Source organism: Zingiber officinale, chromosome 6A, assembly GCF_018446385.1.
Source record: "Zingiber officinale cultivar Zhangliang chromosome 6A, Zo_v1.1, whole genome shotgun sequence".
Taxonomy (NCBI): Eukaryota; Viridiplantae; Streptophyta; class Magnoliopsida; order Zingiberales; family Zingiberaceae; genus Zingiber; species Zingiber officinale.
The window spans coordinates 113,025,961-113,044,308 of NC_055997.1; the positions used below are offsets into that span (position 1 = coordinate 113,025,961).

At 36.8% G+C, this 18,348-nt stretch overlaps 2 protein-coding genes and 1 non-coding gene across 6 annotated transcripts; 1 reads left to right on the plus strand and 2 right to left on the minus strand.

Annotated features, from left to right (window-relative positions):
- The first annotated feature begins 129 nt into the window (after nucleotides 1-129).
- On the plus strand, nucleotides 130-3,547 carry LOC121997505. 2 transcript variants are annotated; one of them, XR_006116299.1, is made up of 3 exons: nucleotides 130-556; nucleotides 937-1,053; nucleotides 1,135-1,840. XR_006116299.1 is itself a non-coding variant. In XM_042551949.1 (2 exons), the coding sequence occupies exon 1, from the start codon at nucleotides 197-199 to the stop codon at nucleotides 530-532; it is 336 nt and encodes a 111-aa protein (XP_042407883.1). In that variant the 5' UTR covers nucleotides 130-196; the 3' UTR covers nucleotides 533-556; nucleotides 3,411-3,547. The 2 variants fall into 2 exon arrangements, 1 of the variants encoding a protein (XP_042407883.1); XM_042551949.1 differs by lacking the exons at nucleotides 937-1,053; nucleotides 1,135-1,840 and adding an exon at nucleotides 3,411-3,547.
- TRNAL-UAA lies at nucleotides 2,479-2,561 on the minus strand. The gene has a single exon. It is a non-coding gene; the product is annotated as a tRNA-Leu (tRNA).
- Nucleotides 3,548-3,632: 85 nt separating the features above from the next.
- On the minus strand, nucleotides 3,633-17,520 carry LOC121997504 (ABC transporter G family member 39-like). 3 transcript variants are annotated; one of them, XM_042551947.1, is made up of 22 exons: nucleotides 16,756-17,520; nucleotides 16,382-16,585; nucleotides 14,492-15,113; nucleotides 14,071-14,191; nucleotides 13,377-13,465; nucleotides 12,845-12,929; nucleotides 12,436-12,726; nucleotides 12,260-12,350; nucleotides 11,203-12,103; nucleotides 10,943-11,103; nucleotides 10,672-10,775; nucleotides 10,349-10,514; nucleotides 10,142-10,276; nucleotides 9,624-9,760; nucleotides 8,600-8,932; nucleotides 7,453-7,743; nucleotides 7,246-7,329; nucleotides 6,200-6,333; nucleotides 5,857-6,084; nucleotides 5,221-5,392; nucleotides 4,449-4,703; nucleotides 3,633-4,194 (listed from the first exon to the last, which is right to left on the minus strand). In XM_042551947.1, exons 2-22 carry the CDS (start codon nucleotides 16,437-16,439, stop codon nucleotides 3,925-3,927), a joined length of 4,728 nt encoding a protein of 1,575 aa, XP_042407881.1. In that variant the 5' UTR covers nucleotides 16,440-16,585; nucleotides 16,756-17,520; the 3' UTR covers nucleotides 3,633-3,924. The 3 variants fall into 3 exon arrangements, with proteins under 3 accessions (XP_042407881.1, XP_042407880.1, XP_042407882.1); XM_042551946.1 differs by having other exon boundaries at nucleotides 16,382-17,520; XM_042551948.1 differs by lacking the exons at nucleotides 13,377-13,465; nucleotides 14,492-15,113; nucleotides 16,382-16,585; nucleotides 16,756-17,520.
- Nucleotides 17,521-18,348: the final 828 nt, after the last annotated feature.

Sequence of the window (18,348 nt, forward strand, 5' to 3'; positions counted from 1 at the left end):
AAAAATTAAGTTATATATATATATATATATCATTTGAAAAGGATAACTAATAATTCTTTAAATTATTTTTGACGTGAAATGAAAAAAAAAAAGTTAACGGGCGAGCATTAAGTAGGGGGCCGCCCAACTTAAATTATCCAAACAAATCCCACAATTCGAGCCCAATTCTTCTGCCCTAGACAGGAGAGTAGCGGCGATGGCGGGCGAGGAAGGAAGCGGCGGCGGCGGCGGGGAGTCGAGTGATGCGACGGCCGGATGGCAAGGAAGAGTAGTGGGCGAATGGAACAGGATCAAGGAACACGCGGAGACTTACCCCTACTTGTGGGGTTCCTACATCTTGGTCTATGGCGTTCTTGGATCCTACCTCGCCTACCGGTGGAGGAAGCTCCGGAGGACGGAGGACCGCGTCCGCGTCCTCCAGGCGAGGCTCCGTAAGCTGGTCGAGGCCGAGGAGGCGTCCTCCGGAGGTTCCGTCACTTCGTCCGCGGCGCCCAAACCGACACCGTCGGACAAGTCGAGTGGGCCTCCCTAGGAGTTCTTCCTGCCGGTAGAACCGGTTAGTATGGATCTATCAAATCCGTAGATTCCTTCCCCTCTCGATCTTGCTTCTGAGTTTTGTCAAGTTTATGGTTCAGCCGCTCAGCGCGTTCGATTTTGCTCCTACGTTTTCTCCTACTGTTTCTTTAGCTAAAGGAACAATTTTTAAAAGGAAAACCCATCAAATTTACATTCTTCTCTCGCTATTGTAATAACATTACTGGTAAGATTATGAAATCATTGGAGAAAGCATTTCCAGCGATCGTTTTTGAAGGCGATTATAGGCCAAAGTTGTGTTTTTGAGATGAAATTGAGCTTTGGAATATCGTCTTCTTAGCTTGTTGCATTTGTTATTGTTGCAACATCAAAAGTTCATTATTATTTTTTTTTCAAGTTCAGGCCATATGAATTGAGTTGATTTAGGATGAACTTCAACTCGAAGGCACTTTGATCCAGTAGGTGTAGTTGAGCTGTAGTTTCTACTACTGAAGCAGAGTTTGGAAGATTTTAATATCGGTAAATAATTTTATATTGCAGTTACGCAATAGAACTATAACCAAACTAAGATTTTAAGCAAATTAATAGTTATAATAACAGGTAAACCATAACAACTTAACCACGAGCTCACTCTCATAGTATGAAGTCTTCTACAACGATGCGGACTTGTCTCATACCGTTCTTACCTTGCCCTCGAGAAGAAGGTGAGCTCTACTTATCTCATGCCATTCTTACATAAATCTTGGAGCACTTGTCTCATACGGTCCTTATTTGAGCCTCGAGGTATCAACAATGCGCCTAAGATCCAAGCAACTATAACAACCTTGATTAAGGTAGACGATACCGTTCTTACCTAGCCCTTGGAGCACTGAAGTTGTGATAGTGTTAACAATCATCGTCGATAAAAGAGTAGGATGAGCTCTATTTATCTCATGCCATTCTTGCTTAAGGCTTAGATTATGTCTCATACCATCCTTATCTGAGCCTCAAGGCACCCGAATCCTCGTCAAGAAAAGTGTTAAAGAAGATGATAGGCTCCACTTGTCTTGTAGCATCCTTTATCTAAGCCTCTGAGGCAAAGGAGTTGCAATCTTACATATTGCTAGGCGCTAAAAGTGGTGAAGGAAAGGATGAGTTCATTGGGAAATTGAGAAGCGCTATATCATTTCCCTGGGAGCTGATGGCTGATGGTCGCCCTCTCTTATATCATAAAGTTGAGCTAATCGATATGAATGATAACACTGATTTGATATAATCTGACCAGAGTTGTTTGTTTCATATGAAGTATTTTTTTTTATATTCTTATGTTTGCTCTTCGCTCGCATGAATAACAATCCATCGTTATCTTTTGAGACAAAGTTGTCATCACCCATCGGGCTTTTGCTTGTGACCATGTTGAATCTGTTGAAGAGATGGTTGTTGAGTGTTGAAGTTACTCGATGTTGGACAATGGGTGATGGGGCATTGTTATCATTCTAATGTCGGTTTAACCCAGGAAGAACAAGAATAGGAAGAAAATAGAGATCTACAGATTTCGGTGTCGCATGTCAACTAATTCAATCTAAACAAGTAGAAAATGCTTATAAAAGGAAAAAAAAACCATATATATATAAGTTGAATATTAAAAAACAAAATGCTTAATAAGATTGACCATGTTGTTTCTATTGGATATCATAAGGTTTTATAAGTTCAATAAAAATGCAAAAAATTATATCATCTAATTCAATCTAAACAAGTAGAAAATGCTTATAAAAGGAAAAAAAAACCATATATATATAAGTTGAATATTAAAAAACAAAATGCTTAATAAGATTGACCATGTTGTTTCTATTGGATATCATAAGGTTTTATAAGTTCAATAAAAATGCAAAAAATTATATCATCTAATTAAATATGAAAAGATACTTATATCATCTAATGAAAAAAAACATAAAAAACTCAAACTGCTGGCTATGGGGTTCGAACCCATGCGCACTTATGTGCAGAAGATCTTAAGTCTTCCCCCTTAACCACTCGGGCAAACCAGCTTGTTGTTTAAAAGTTTGAAAATATATTTGATATTGATTAAAAGTTTCACTTACTAAGGATAAATGTTTTGTTTTTGGTTAAGTAGGAAGTGTATATTTGCTAAGGTAACTTGAACGTACGTGTATAGATATTTATTTAGAAGAAAGTTTTTACTTGATTGTGATAGTCTGAGAACGTCAAACTATCGGTGAGTTAGTATGGATATTGACTTATTGTCAATCATCGAGCCATAATGAGGATCAGCAAGGAGATCCTCTGAAGCTTGAAAAGAATAAGACCAACGAGCAAGAGGATTAGAACGACGGCTAAAGGATTTTCCGATGCAATCACTTACTCATACCTGAGCTCATAGGGCGGGCTACTTTTTATAGAGCGATGGTTGATTCTTATGTTCCCGTGTGTTCTGAAATTCGAACACTTTATTATTCACTTACTCAAATAATTTAAAATTCCGAGATCATTATTTTTTTCCTGAAATAATCAAAAATTCATATAGTATATCCGCTCGAGCATTTTTTTTTTTTTTTGAAATAGTCCGAAATTCAGATTTAAGGTGCTAAAGGGACAGGCGCCAAAGAGATGGGGGCACTATAAAGTCAGAGGCGCCAAGAAGTCAGGGCACCAAGGAGTCGGGAGCATCAAAGACGGGGGATGACTTGATTCTCCCTTGACTTAAACCGCATCTCCTTAGAATTACTAACCTCCTTTATTCACGTGACTCTGATTACCTCCTGATCAATACTAAAATTATTTTTTAGTGCCTGGTTGCTTTAGCTCAGTAATCATCCTTTATCAGGCATAAACTTTCTATAACATGTAATAAAAATTCTTTCTTCATCTTGATGCAGGAGGATCTTGGACTCCTTCAGGTAATGTCTATTCACCACTGAAACCCTACCAACAATCAGATCTTGGAAGAGAAGATGAGGGGGCAATGGCGATCTAGATGGATTGGTTAGAGACGACTAGAAGGTAAAGGAGGGGACAACAACAGTAGATGTGGATCAACTCAAACATAACTAATATATACAAACAATATCGATACACAGTCCCTCTTGTTACCTTCATGGTAAACTGAAACACATTCTTATTTGAACTTACAATCCATGTGTTCACCAATACACCACAAACTTACAAAAGTTACACCCGCAAAACAACAACCTCCTGACGTAAAATAAGCACAAGAAAAAAGCAACAAGCAGAACTCTTCTTGATGAATCATCCAGAGTGCCAAATACATCATTTTCTTCTTTGGTAAATTCAGCAAGGGTTATGGGTATGAAAATACTGATGTATCCTCTCCTCCCATTTATCAGAGTAATATGTTAATTCCAAATGTGCCCCGACGATTTCTTACTTTTCTCATCTTTTCTGGAAGTTGAGGTACTTGATACAGTAAACAAAGAGGAAGAAGAAGAGGACGACGAAAGCCAAGTGAGCCAAAGCCACATAGGCAAGGAAACTATGTTGATATCCAAAGTAGTGTTTCAGGAATTGCTTCACTGTAACATTGCTTTCTCCGGGGATCTCAATCGATTTGTCGTTCTGTCCAAGTTGGGATGCCACAAGACCATATATCGTCCAAGCTACAGGGTCACCCCAGCAATACCACCTCCACCATACAGGCATTGACTGCAAAATCACAAATGTAATGTAATATTAGAAGGGGATTGTAAGGATCATGTCACAAGTCGATATGCGTATCAAGTTGAGGTGTGAAAATCATAAATTTATCCGAAGTTAAACATTTCAAATTTGCATGAGGTCGAAGAATGAATTGGGACTTGTTTGATATGCGGGTCAATTTAATCTTGGTCTTTCTGTTTGTGGAAAAAACTAGAATTTCCATGAGAATCATGTACTTATGAGCAATGCCAAACACTTACCGGTCGGGTGATTAGGAAGCCTGCGTACAAATTCCAGAAGGTGTAGAAGAAACTTGAGAGGATTGCCGCGACTTGGTGGTTAGGTGTGAGTGCTACCACCATCATACCATAGAGAATGAAGTAGGAAAAACATGCTATAATGAAGAATAAGAACCAAAGGAAGTTGCTTGTGTGCCAGCCAAAGCCAATCATGGGGAAGAGGAGCAGGGTGTAGATCAGCCCCTGTGCCAGTACGTATACCATCTCGACGGCAACCTGCAAAACCAAAGAAAATTGAAGATCTCTCATGTCGGTTAGGAAACCATAGTTATTGTAAGGTTAATATTTACATGATTTTCTTGTAAGCTTAATCGATACTTGGTTGACTAATTATATGTTTTCAAAAGCTCTACTACAGAAAAATATTAATCGAATGATTTTCTTGTTGATAGGGCTAATAGATACTTGATTCGTTAAAAATTGGAAATCATGTAGTTCATTGGATGCTCCAATATATCCTTATGCATTAGAATTCAAACAGATGCATACATTTTAAGTGAGTTGGAGAATAAAAACAAGAGTGGGTTTCTTCGAGTTTTCCCCTACTCTGTTGTTTACTGGGTTTCTTCGAGTTTATTTAACATGAAGAAACAAGAGTGGGAGAATAGAATATCTACCCCAAGTCCAAATCAAAAAAGTATATTGAATAACTCAACATTGGTGTGGAGCTAAAAACGAAACAAAAGGAAACTGTATCACTTTACTACAAACACATGGAAGATTTTTAACTTACTTGAGCAAACGCATAAGCCAGGGCCGAATACATCCCTGCTGCTCGTTCACGATAAAAGACAGTCCTTTCAATACCCACAACTGGTTGCACTGTCATAGCATTGGTGGCTCCAAGAAAGAAAATAGCAGCATATATAGCTCCAACTAGATCCAAAACATCTTGTTCCTTGTTTCTGTGTCATGTAGCCAAATATTAAGATGTTTACATCTTCTGCAACTATTCTATGCATAGAAATTTTGTTTTTCAGCAACTAGATAAATTGGGAAAAATGAGACTGAAAATTTCAAGAATAGAAGTTTATCTTATCCACCATTACCATTTGATTTTTATACTTGAAAAGTCCCATGAAATATCGTAAGCTTGGAAGCTTGCTCTACCAGTTGTTAGCTTCTACCAAAATCCATAGATATGGTTCAAAAATATCAATTTGATACTTGATGATGACAGATTATTCATTAAAGGTGTAGAATAAACAGTCAATGGAAAAGAAAGTGCAATTGAAAAAGAATGAAAAGAGAAGGCACCAAGGGTTCTAATATTGCTCATAACCTTTTTTTATCATCTTATACTGTATGTGTTCCCTATACATGCTGTGTGACAAGAAGACAATTATTTGAGAACAGTAAAGAAGCTTACATATTGTCACCCTTTTGCCAAAACATGGTGCCAAAAATAAGGCCGATGACTATTGTAATGAAGAACCGGACACCATTATATTGTGGGTTTCTCCAATATGACCAGTAGTGTTTCCAACAACAAGCTATGCATTGAGTACCAAAACTCTGGGCATATTTCGTTGGAAAATGTAAGTCCTCTGAATCCACTGAAGGAACAAACAGTGCCTTGATAATTTGTTTATTTTTCCTGGAGAATAGAAGTGGACGTATATATTTTTCACTTAGTTTGATAAACTGGGTAAGCCAAAAGAAAGTGAATATGAACTTATTTGATTGCATCTTGATACACAACATCTACATACCGGCAAAGAGAGGAGTGAGCGTATACTTGAGCAAAATCCACATTAATGCTATCTTCAACTGAAGGAGAAGTTACTTCCAGCATCCATGTTGCCGGGTTATAGCCTTCATTAATCTTAGGAACCCCAGGAACTGCCTGAAGGGAAATCGTTTTGGTTAAGTGCAAGTAAATTTAGGTATTCTTGAAAACTCCTTGGGTATTATAGCATAAAGGCACATCAAAAACTAATAAAAATGACCAATGCCTGGAAACCAAAAAGTGTATAGAACTATATTGATGCTTTTCTCAGGTCAATTATTCTGTCTAATATTTTGAGAGTTGTTTAAATTTATTATTAAAATAAGTGATCCAATTGAACTGGAATCACTTCTGAGGCGACTATATTTCTACAAAAGGTCATACGCTGACCCCGAGCGGCCTACACGACTGGTCCCACAACCATCTGTAGCGAGGTAAATTAAGAAATCAAGGTAAATTAGGAAACCGAGTAGGCCACGACATGGGAGGGTATTTCCACTGGTTTTGTATGGAATCGACCCTTGCTCATTTTTGCAAATCTATCATGCGGTGACCAACTCGGCTATGCCCTGAAGGCCACTGCTGAGGCAACTGTAGTCATGCTTGTATGTGGTACTGGCCTTGCTAATGCTTGTTGCTCTTCTTATCCCTCTTGGATTATTCTTCTAGAAGCTAAATGTCGAATGTCTACACGATGGATATTTAAACTCACTCTACCTACTTACAGATAAAGACATCTTGGAAGAGTGCAGTTTGATTTGATGCACCGTGCAGAGATTTGGCGGTCGAGCTAGAATTTTGGAATGTGAGGCAATGTCTGGACCCTTGAAAGAGTTTACTAGTGCCGCTGAGGTGAAAATGAAAGGTTCTTCCCAGATTTTCAGGAAAGGAGAGATGGAAGATGTGAAAAAAGGTTTTCTAGGAAGACAAAGTTGAAGGAAATAATATGTCAACATTGTAAAATCAACCTATGAGAATTTGAGACATGTTACAAAGCCATAAAAGGTAATATATAAAGTTGGAACTCACTTGAAAGTATTCTATAACCTTGCGAGAGTGATGCCCAATTGCTCCAGCATATATAATTTGACCTCCCCTCTTCATCAAAAGTAGCTGGAAAGCATAATAAAAAGTAAGCCCCTTGTGAATCGATTATATATATATATATATATATATATATATATATATAGTATGTATATATTTAAAAACTTAAAAAGAAATTAAAGGCTCAAGAACCTCGTCGAAAGATTCAAATATGTCTATGCTTGGTTGGTGGATTGTACAAACAACAGTTCGTCCAGTGTTCACTGTGTTTCTCACTGTCCGCATGACTATGGCTGCAGCTCTAGCATCTAGACCTGATGTTGGCTCGTCCATGAAAATAATGGATGGATTTGCGACCAGCTCAACAGCAATTGTGAGTCTTTTTCTCTGCTCTGTTGATAAACCGTCAATCCCCGGAACTCCAACCAAAGCATCTCTCATTACATCCAGTTCAACTAACTCCATGACCTCCTCCACAAACATCTAGAGTATGGAAACACAAGTATTAATTATTATATCATCACTTCAAGCAAAATAATTTTGTAGTAATAATCTAGTGTACGATATGATTGAAGTCTCTGGTTATCTCTGCCTGGCATTACTAATTGTATGTCGTTGAACAGTTAAAATATCCAAACAGGAAAAAGGCTCCTAGCTTCGTGTAACAGTAGCATGAATACACATTTCTCCAAGAAATAAGCCTAGCAACACAGTCAGTTCAAGAAAAAACAGAAACATGTCACAGGAAAACCTATAGAATGAAATAAACAATCACACCTTCATATTAAAGTCTCAATCAAATACTTCATAGTGGCAGGGGTATGCCATCCATTGGTGTGACAGATTCATTGGTGTGAGCATCTGTTTTTTTTTTTCTGACATCCATTTCAGACATATTGAAATCACAATTGATATCTCCCATCACCTATTTGACTGGACAAATAATGTACTGCATAAAAGAAAGTACCATTTTGGAGTAGATAAAGTGGCCTGATTTGACACAAACGTCAACTGTAGAAACTAGAATAAAAGATTAATAGTCGACTTCCCAATGAAATCTGTAATGATGATTAACATAAACATATTCTAAACTAGATCTGTGAAAATAACCAAGCAGAAACAGAAATTTGGAACAAAAGGACATGGATTGTGCTTGAGAATCCTACTACTTCCATCCTAACCCCCCATCCCACCCCACCCCCCCAACACACAAAATTGAGGAACAAAAACTAAATAAAAGAAAATGCCACTCAAATTTCTTACCTCGTCACTACTGAAATTGGTTCCCAATCTGAAAAATAAAAATAGTAAAAACAGAAAATTTGATTGTTTAACCAACCTCTCGTATTTCCTTGTCTATTTCGGGGGCAAGACGCAGCCAAGCAGAGTATACAAGCGATTCATAAACAGTCACATAAGGTGAGTGGATGTCATTTTGTTCACAGTAACCACTAATCCGAGCAAATGTCTCTTGCTTTTTAGGATAGCCAGAAATGCTGATACGGCCTTTAATATAACCACCAGTTTTTCTTCCTGCCAGAACATCCATTAAGGTAGTCTTTCCTGCTCCACTTACTCCAACCAATGCTGTCAGCACTCCAGGCCTCAATGCACCACTTACATTAGATAGCAATTGGAGATGATCTTCCTTGACTCCTTGGTTCTTCATTTCCTGATATAGGAAGAAGGAAATAAGTCATGCTAGCTTTCCTTTCTTTATGTTTATTCTATAGGAGAATATTGCTTGAAAAGGTACAAAATGGGGAAATCTGGTGCTAGAATTCACCATAATTTTGAATGTTCCTCTATATGTGTATTCTCCTATGCACATTTCCCCTTTTATTATCGTATATATGCATGTTAAAGTCATCCCTTCACAAGAGTGGAAAACTCACACTAGGTTTCTTTATTCTTTTTCTAAACAGAATTTTCTTAAATTGTACTTCAGTGAACTGGTATCATTTTTTTATTTTGCCATTATTCCCTAAGTGATGCATGATTAAATTTGCTAAAATGCACGTGAAAAGAAGCAAGCTCAGTGAAATTTGCTCACAGAAATAAGAAAAGAGATTCTAAGAAAGCAATTCACACAAAATGACCATTATAGGAATCTTGGATTATACTGCCTCCATTTTTGCAATATAACCATTTTAGGTTGAAGCTTTTTTGGATAAGCAAGATTCAAAACAAAGATGGCTACTTGATAGAATTATATCCACTGTACATGATATACTTAATTTCAGGTATGTCATCCATGTATTGTGATTCTAGACAAATTGGAAAGAAAGGAGTATCTCAAACAAGAATTGTGTGATCTACAATGAGTACACTCTTAGGTAACTTATTTGTAACTATTGACTTACTGCAGGCATATCAACATGGTAGTTCAAATGTCTGAAAGCAAGAGAAAGTGGCTGAAAAGGCAGCACCATTCCCCTCCTAGCTGGATGAACTGAAGAATTGAAACTCTCAATCTCCAAGCTGTTTCTTCGACCAGCAGCTACATCAGCATATAGAATTAAAAGTTTCAGAAACAATTGAATACATTTAAAAATAAAAATAAAAGCCAAAACAAAACTTCTGCTGTAGCCCATTAACAACCTATTAGAGCATATCAGGGTCATTTAACACTATTCATTTCTCATGAGCTATTGATTTCATCTTGAATTTTTCCCTTAATTTAAATCCTAACCTTTAGACACATGATGGTGTCATGCGAATGATTTAAAATAAATCGCATTATATTATATATTAATTTATGATGGCTAAATTACTTGAGTAACTGCTCATCACTGTCTATCTCATATACTATACTAAACTTAAGAAGATAACAAAAAAGATATCATAAATTTTAAAAGTAAATTCAATTAGACAAACTAACCTTCTAAATCAGGTGTAGCAGATTTCCAGCTACTTCCTATCAGTTCAAAACTCTGGTCTCTCTCTGCTAACAAATTCTGTCTTTTGTTACTTTCTGATTCCTCATCAATGACAAAATGTTGAGAACTTCCAATAGCTATACAAAGATAATTCCATCAGACTAACTCATGTGAAAATGAAAAACCAAATTAGTGAACTGACAACTTACGGTTCAAAAAGGTAAGTGAAAGTATAAACAACATATTGAAGAGAAGGGCAAAGCCTACAAGGGCTCCGATAGAAATCCAATACCAATAACCATCAACAAACAGTCCTCGAGATTTTAGAATGGCTGTTCCTATTGTTGGTGCATTGACATTGGTGTCATTGTTTGGCTGTAACAAAGATGAAGACGTGCATTACGTTTCAGATGTCCTGTTTTGTCATTCTTTCACTCACTGATTACAAAAGTTCATAATTATAAATCTAGGTGTTTATCAATATGTTCCTTTAGGAACATAGAATGCTTAAGAAATATGAAAATAATCTTACAGTGTTCCATCTATTGTCAAGGAACTCATTAATAGCTATTGCATTTTGCCCATACATCATCGGAGAACTCCAGTAACCCCAGATCCACCAAGGCTTGATATCATCTGCTCACATAGAGAAAGGACAAAGATGAGTTATGATTCAACATGAATCCATATACTAGGGAGGAGTTACACACTGATTCAACATCAGATTCCAATTACATTTGTGAACATTAGTTACTAATTAAATAGAAAGAGGCGAAGAACATCTCCTAGAAGATAATAATAACCTTTAGAGACGACGAATCCTCCTAGAACAAACACAATAAGTAGAGCAAATGTTCCAAATGTATTGGCCATAACCATAGTTCTTCCAGCTGCGGCAATAAAGCGGAAAAGAGAGAGAGACACTTGGTGTACAAGGAAAAGTGCTAGGAACTGACGGAAGAAACTGCCAAATTAAGTATAGATGAGATGGAACAATTTTATTGCATTCAATTCAGAGTAAGTGATGAAATAGAGGATATATAACAAATCCTTAACTACATACCGTCCGACGGAGGGAGCAAAACCAATTGAGTAGTATGTCAGGATAATCCAGATTCCAGATTCCAACAAGGATAGAGGAATCTTCAGGAGCCAATATGACAATCCAAAAGCCCATGGTGGGAAAAATAAGAAATCTCTTTGTCTATAGAAAACTGGCAACTTGTAGATGGTCATTGATATATCTGCCATCCCATTAAACATCACATTGACCAAACTGTAAAACAATGAGCCATAGAACTTGTCACCATCGGCAATTGTGTTATGATGCATTGTGGTTCTTAGAAACACAGTCATGGCTATCAATGAAAGTATGGTTATTTGGGTAGTTTTGAAAACATAGAGAAATGAGTTGCGTTTCATTAGCAACCATTCTCTTGACAAGCAAGCCTTGAGAAGTTCCCATTTAGAAATGCCATATTTTTCTCTAGTGAGTGCAGCACGATGTGCTTTCCTTCTATCAAAAGGAACAACTAGGTCCTCTGAAAGCCGTTTTCCAACATGAAATGATTTAAAATGCTGCACAAACTCTGAAACTGAAATATAACGGTAACGTTGGTCCTTGATATACCAGTACTGTTCTTGATCCTTTCTTGAAGTTACCTCTTGAAGAAAATCTGCAACCCCTTTCCTTTCAGGACATTTGAAACCAAGAGATCCAAAGAACTCAAGAACATTCTCTCGAGGACCTTGGTATATGATTTGGCCCTCAGAAAGTAATATAACATCATCAAAAAGTTCAAATGTCTCAGGTGCAGGTTGTAGAAGAGAGATCAACACTGTTCCATCAAGGACATGAACCATTTGTCTGATGAACTTGACTATCTGAAAAGTGGTAGAGCTGTCAAGTCCAGTAGATATTTCATCCATGAACAATGCTCTTGCAGGACCAATCAACATCTCTCCTGAAACCAAGATCCAATACTTTTAGGCTTCAACATATGCCTAGCAAGTGTTGAAGAAAATAATTTCTTATTTTAGAACATGTGGACATCAAAGCTAGGCAATTACAAATGATTATTGAAATCTTACTTTCCTGTCAATTTTTGTTTGCTACATACCAGTGGTCATTCGCTTTTTTTGTCCCCCAGAGATGCCTCTTCTCATTTCATCACCAACAAGGATGTCTGCACAAATATCCAGACCAAGTACCTATTTTGCATAATTCAAAGAATCAGTGTTATTAGTTCCAGCTTAATGAAGGATAGAACACATACTAAAAAATGAGGTCAGGAACCTTCAGGATATAATCTGTTGCTATACTGGTTTTCTGCCCCTTGATTGATGTAGCCCTCATGAAAGCATCAATTTCAGGGTCTGGCTTAATTCCAGCATATCTCTCCCGTCTTGACAATTCTGACAACATCTCATACCTTGTACCCACACCCAAACACCGTCCAGAGAAGTCAAGGGTTTCTCGAACTGTCATCTCTCCATTGTGAAGGTCTAATTGACTGATATATGCACAAGTTCTCTGGGGAACAAATTCTGATAGTTCATGGCCACAATATGTAATTCTACCTGATTTCTGAACGCAAAGCAAAGACATCAAATACAAATAAATTCTTTGAAAAGGTTTGTTCTAGTTTAACTATCAGAGACTAGTTGATGTTAATGCCATGTGGTAAAAGTACAAAAAAGCATACCCTAAGAGAATTATCAAGTTTCCCAGATAGTGCAAGCAAGAGTGTTGTCTTCCCTGATGCTGGAGGTCCAAGAAGCAAAGTCATCCTGACAATGAGTAAGATATCGAAAACTGAGAACTGTATTTAATTTTTAGTATTCCTTTCTACTTTGCATTGAACCTGTAGATACCAGATGTAAATAAGATTGTCATTTTGTTGCAATAGTAGCAAATAGAATACATTCAGCATATTAGTTGTATGAACTGTAGGGCTTTCATAACTATAACAAACTTCTGCCTTTATGGTGTAGGGAAAAGTTCTTATGTCAAATACAGAAGTAATTTATCTAAAATCAACTGAATTATTCTCTTCTTTTAGGTGCCTTGCAGCCTTGTAGGGTTCCATAAACTAGTTGTGCTTTCTCCCATCAGCACAAGTTTCACTTGTGTCTAACTTTTCTTACTTTTGCGTATTTTATTTTTCAAGAGCTATACTAATAATATGCTCTATATTACTGCTGAATTAGAATTTTCCAGATAACTTATGCTGATACCTTGACGGCTTCAGTATCCCACTGACATTGTCAAGAATATTTATAGTCCTTTTCTTGGATGGAGAGAGTTGCAGAAGACCAAAAAAACCCTAAATGGTTCAGAAAGAATTAACATCATATAAATCAAAAGAACTGTACAAATGATTATCAGATCGAATACAAAATTGATAGCTGAGTTTAACTTTAACCTGAGAAAAATTCCAAAAGAATTGAAACTAGACCTTTTGAGAAAGAGAAAAAAAACATAATGGTTCTCCTATTAATCTCCATAGTTAGTTTTTTCTGAAGTAGAGAAACTTGTAGGATTATATATATATATATATATATATATATATAATTTTTTTTTTTGAAGGAATGACTAAGACATCTCGCTTAAAACTTATGAAAACTATAACCGGGTAATAAATTTCTATTTCACATTAAATTTGGAGAAAAATGTTTAAGGATGATGAAGTACACCTAGTGACAAATTTTGAATGAGTATTTAGGACGTACAAAACAATGGATAAAAACAAATATATTAGACTTGTTTCTCCCACATGATCGTTTCTTTTGTTTTTATATCAGTCACCACCTCTGTATATAGTATTCATTTTATTCTATTTACATGTGTATCATGTCTCACTCTTCTTGGAATATATTTGTATGGAATGTAATGAAGAATTCTCAAGTTTAGATTTGAGTCAGCCAGTACCTCTAAGATGTTCAGGGTGGTATTCCACAGGGAAGGAAGAGCTCTGCTACCAACATAAACATCTGCCTCCAGTGACAGATTCTGGTATCGAACCTCAATTTTCGGAAGTTCCAATCCCACCCTGTTCCATTTTCATATATGTCAAACCGACCAGGCCATGTAGCAACACAAGTTTCTTTTCAGCAAGAAGAAAACTCATCAAACTTATCAAACAACAGACTTAAAGGAAAAGTTGCTCAAAAAATAGACGCATAAGTTTATCAACTAATCCTAAAACCCTCAACCCAAAAAATACATCTTTCATAAAAAGATATATTTTTTTGTTGAAATTTGTCATATCTATCAAAAATTATTAGCAATAGTCTGTTGGCTCAAGCATAATCGTGCACATTATTGATTCCAAGAAAGTTATGGGCGTAACCGGTCGATTCGTTCTCGGAGGCGCTTGAGGAACCGCTCGTTGTCCTCCTCCACCACCTTGAAGATTTTCTCCAGCAGAAGCTTCTTCTCGTGGAGTCCGAGGCGCCGGAGTTCAACCTCACCGCTGAAATCCGCCACGTCCGGCCGCACGACCCCCTTCCGCGCGCGGCCGTTGGCCGGCAGCTTCTCCAGTGCCGCCTGTCGCAGGTCCTCCTCGTCGTCGCTTGCTTCGCTTTTGAGGAAGACGCCGGAGGCGTCCCGGAAGCTGTCGGCCGAGCTCCGGCTACTACCGGTCCTCGGGAGCTCGTTCGCCATGGAGCCGCGGCGACCACCTGCAAAGAGTAAGGCATAGGAGAAGCGAGAGGGGGAGGGAGTATAAATAATGGATGGCAATTTGGGAAGGAGATGGAGAAGCGTTTCTTGTCGATGCTGATGTGCTCTGCCTCTTGTTCTCGCGCAGAATGAGACGAGCGAAGTAATCCGGCCGTACTGTTCATGCAGGACGCCGTGCAGGACAATTTTGCATCGAGGTCCAAATATTTTAGTTTTGTGTGTTGTACAGCCCTTTTTTTGTGTTTCTTTTTGCGGATGTGGCCATCGAGAACTAGTTTTCTTGGCTGATGCTAGCAAACATATTAAACTATACATGGTTACTAGAGATTAATTTTTTATTTAAATACGTAGAAAAAAAATATTGTAATTTATAAATTTTTTATAGTCTTAAATCAGTTATAATATATTAAATTACAAAAATTATAAATTTGAACATTTGACTTGATTTATAAAGACTAGTAGTTGAGCTCCATAAAAAACTCAGCCCAAGCTCAATCATTAATAAACAAACCTGAACAAGTTCAATAAATAAATAAGTTTTAACATAAATAAATTCAGCTACAAAAGGAAAAGGAAGAGGATGTTCAACTCTGACGAGAATGAGATTTTACAAATTAGGAGGTTTTGAGTCGGATTTGGGCGGATCGATCGAATTTTTGTCAAAAACATAATCCAAAGATAGGTTGAAAATCCACTCTTTGAATAATTTTGCGTCTAGTAAACGGGTGAATAATATCAATTTGTCCCCTCCACTAATTCGCTACCTAAAGTAAATTGAGTATCAAACAGCATATTGAACGGAAAGGTTTCTAAGATGCTCCTTTGTCCATAATCATACCAAATGCAATGTGTAGGTGTAGCATCTTGTCACGTTTCATTCTATAATTTCAATTAGATGCCGTCGTTGAGTTGTATTTATATAATTGTGGGATGTAAGTTCCAAGTGAATAAATTTTTATAATAAGGACACTCAAATGGTTAAATTTGCCAACCTAAACTGCAACAATTCGACAATTGTAACGCAGGAAAAAATTAGTCCAACGACAAATGCAGGCTAAAAAATTCTTAAAATTATAATTCGATATTTTTCTATACAAAAATGGAAGTTGTTAGATTGCCGGTCTTAAAATTTATGAATGTAGATATAATATAAAAGAAATTGCCATCCAGTGATGTATGGAGTTAATTTGCATGATCAAGTAGCAACAAATAGCATTGATGCCACAAGTAAAAGCCAGTAGTACCATGATAATGCTGACTTCATGACTTGAACTGCTTAGTTGTTCTATAAGCAGTCCTCCAATTTAGCAGTTGAGTTGTCTCTAATATTTGGAATATTATTTTTAAGTTCTAAACCATCAAAACTAGTAAGTGTCACCGAAAAGTCTCCTAGGAAATTACAGAGCATTGGAAGTCTACGATTTTGGTAAATATAGGGATAAATACCTTATAACTTATACCAACTAGGTATCATGGGTCAGGCTGAAGATGCAGTATGAAAGAGCAAAATCATGTGAATCTCATTCAAAAATGAGAAAAATGATGCACGAAAGTTTACCTGATTCGCAACAAGTTTGTTGAGTAATCAGACAGTAAACTACTGAAGGTGACTTCATGCCGTTAATCTCCTGAGTTAGTGGATTTTGATATCGACTTCTTGTTTGATTACTCCAACAGTTGGGTACATGCTGCTGAGCTCACTGGTTTTAGATGCCAAGTTCTTGTTCTTTCTCAAAAAGATGCTGGGGTTCTTGTCTGAATCCTGCTCTTGTAAGATATTGATGCTGAGTTCAGTTTTTTTTTAATCCCAAGTTGTTTGATAGCTCTCACAAATAAGATACTATAATGCTGAGTGAGTTTGTTTCTGAAGAAGCTTCTGATGGTGCTCTTTTCATATTATGAAATGAAAAAAAGGATAATCCGAAAGATTACCTCAGTCACAGCGAGTGATCGGACGATAGATTATTGATGCTGATTTCATGTTCTACATTGCTGAGTCATTTGCTTAACCCTTCAGTCTGTTAAGATTGTGAGTTTGTGGTTCTATGTTGATTTCCTGCTGAATTACTCCAACAATAAGATATATGCTGCTGAATTCATTGTTTTTGATGCCAAGTTCTTGTTTTTTTCAAGGAAACATGCCGAGTTAGTTTGTCTGAGTCAGACTCGCAACAAGATATAGAGTCCATGTTTTTGAATATCAAGTTGTCAGTCAGTTGCCCCCACACTATAATGCTGGGCGAGTTCTTGTTTATAAGAAATTCTGATGCTGCTCGGTTCATGGCCGTTTGATCATTCCAGTAATAAGATATGGTTGCAGAGCTTGAATTCTTGTTTGATTCATCTGTCTGAGAAGACAATAACATGACAAATGATAATCAGAGTCCACAATGAATATGAAGAGTAAACAAACAATGTTCCATGAATAATCTCATTGTGGTGATAAGGGATTGTAATGAAACAATCATGTACTGAGTTTTCTCCATATGTAACTGCAATATGAACAATCATGCAGCTGGGAGACGAGATTGCCAAGGATTAAGAACTTAATGATATAAATCCAGTTCACATATCTGATGAATATGATGACAGTCGTTTGGAGGGAATTGTTGAATGGTATTTCTCCAGCCATTTGAACTATAGAAATTTTGTGCTTAAAGGTCTTCAGAAGCTCCTTTCCGCTGAATGAGGCATTTAAATGGGAAAAGGGAGATCAACAGAGATGAACTACAGCCATGAATTAGGCAACATCAATATTGTAACACGAGAAGATACCACAAGTAAATATAAAGATTGCAGCAACACACCTCAGAGTCATGCAGATTGGTAAGTGGAAGAAACTATGCATGGTGTGTGATAACAATTGTTGAAGAAACATAACATACTAGAGTTCTGGGGAAAAGTTTGCATGAAGGTTTCTGAGGCAATTTGCCAAAATTAACTAGTTTGCACAAGCAAACAAATATTGCTTGCGGCTATTTTTTCACAAAGGTTGCTTGAGTTCATTTCACGGTTTGAAAATTTTGCTAATCCAATGAAAATTGCAAAAAAAAACTCTAACCAAGTGTATGTCCATTTCGTGAGTGTTAAAGCATGATGAAATAAGGAAAATAAAGCATTTACAGCTTCCAAACAAAGCACATCAAGAGTGTCCAGTAATCTTAAAATGTGATAATCAAAGAAAAAAAACAAAATAAAAAAATTATAGTACCAACAATCAAAATGAAATCACCAGGATATGAAGTTTGTAAATTGAAACACACATCCCATTTATGGTTGAATTGAACATAACAGGTGGATATAAAGCATCTGCAAGTACATCATATCCCACAAAGAATACAATAAAGCATAATAATCTTAACCAGGGTTTTCTTCTTAAATGGAGGTTATTTATGAACTTAATACTGGACTTCATATAACATTCTTTTGACATTCGATGTGATTCATATTTGCCATGGACATCAAGTGCTACTATAGGAGAATCAGAAGCATTGTTGCCATCTTCATTATTATATATATTGAAGA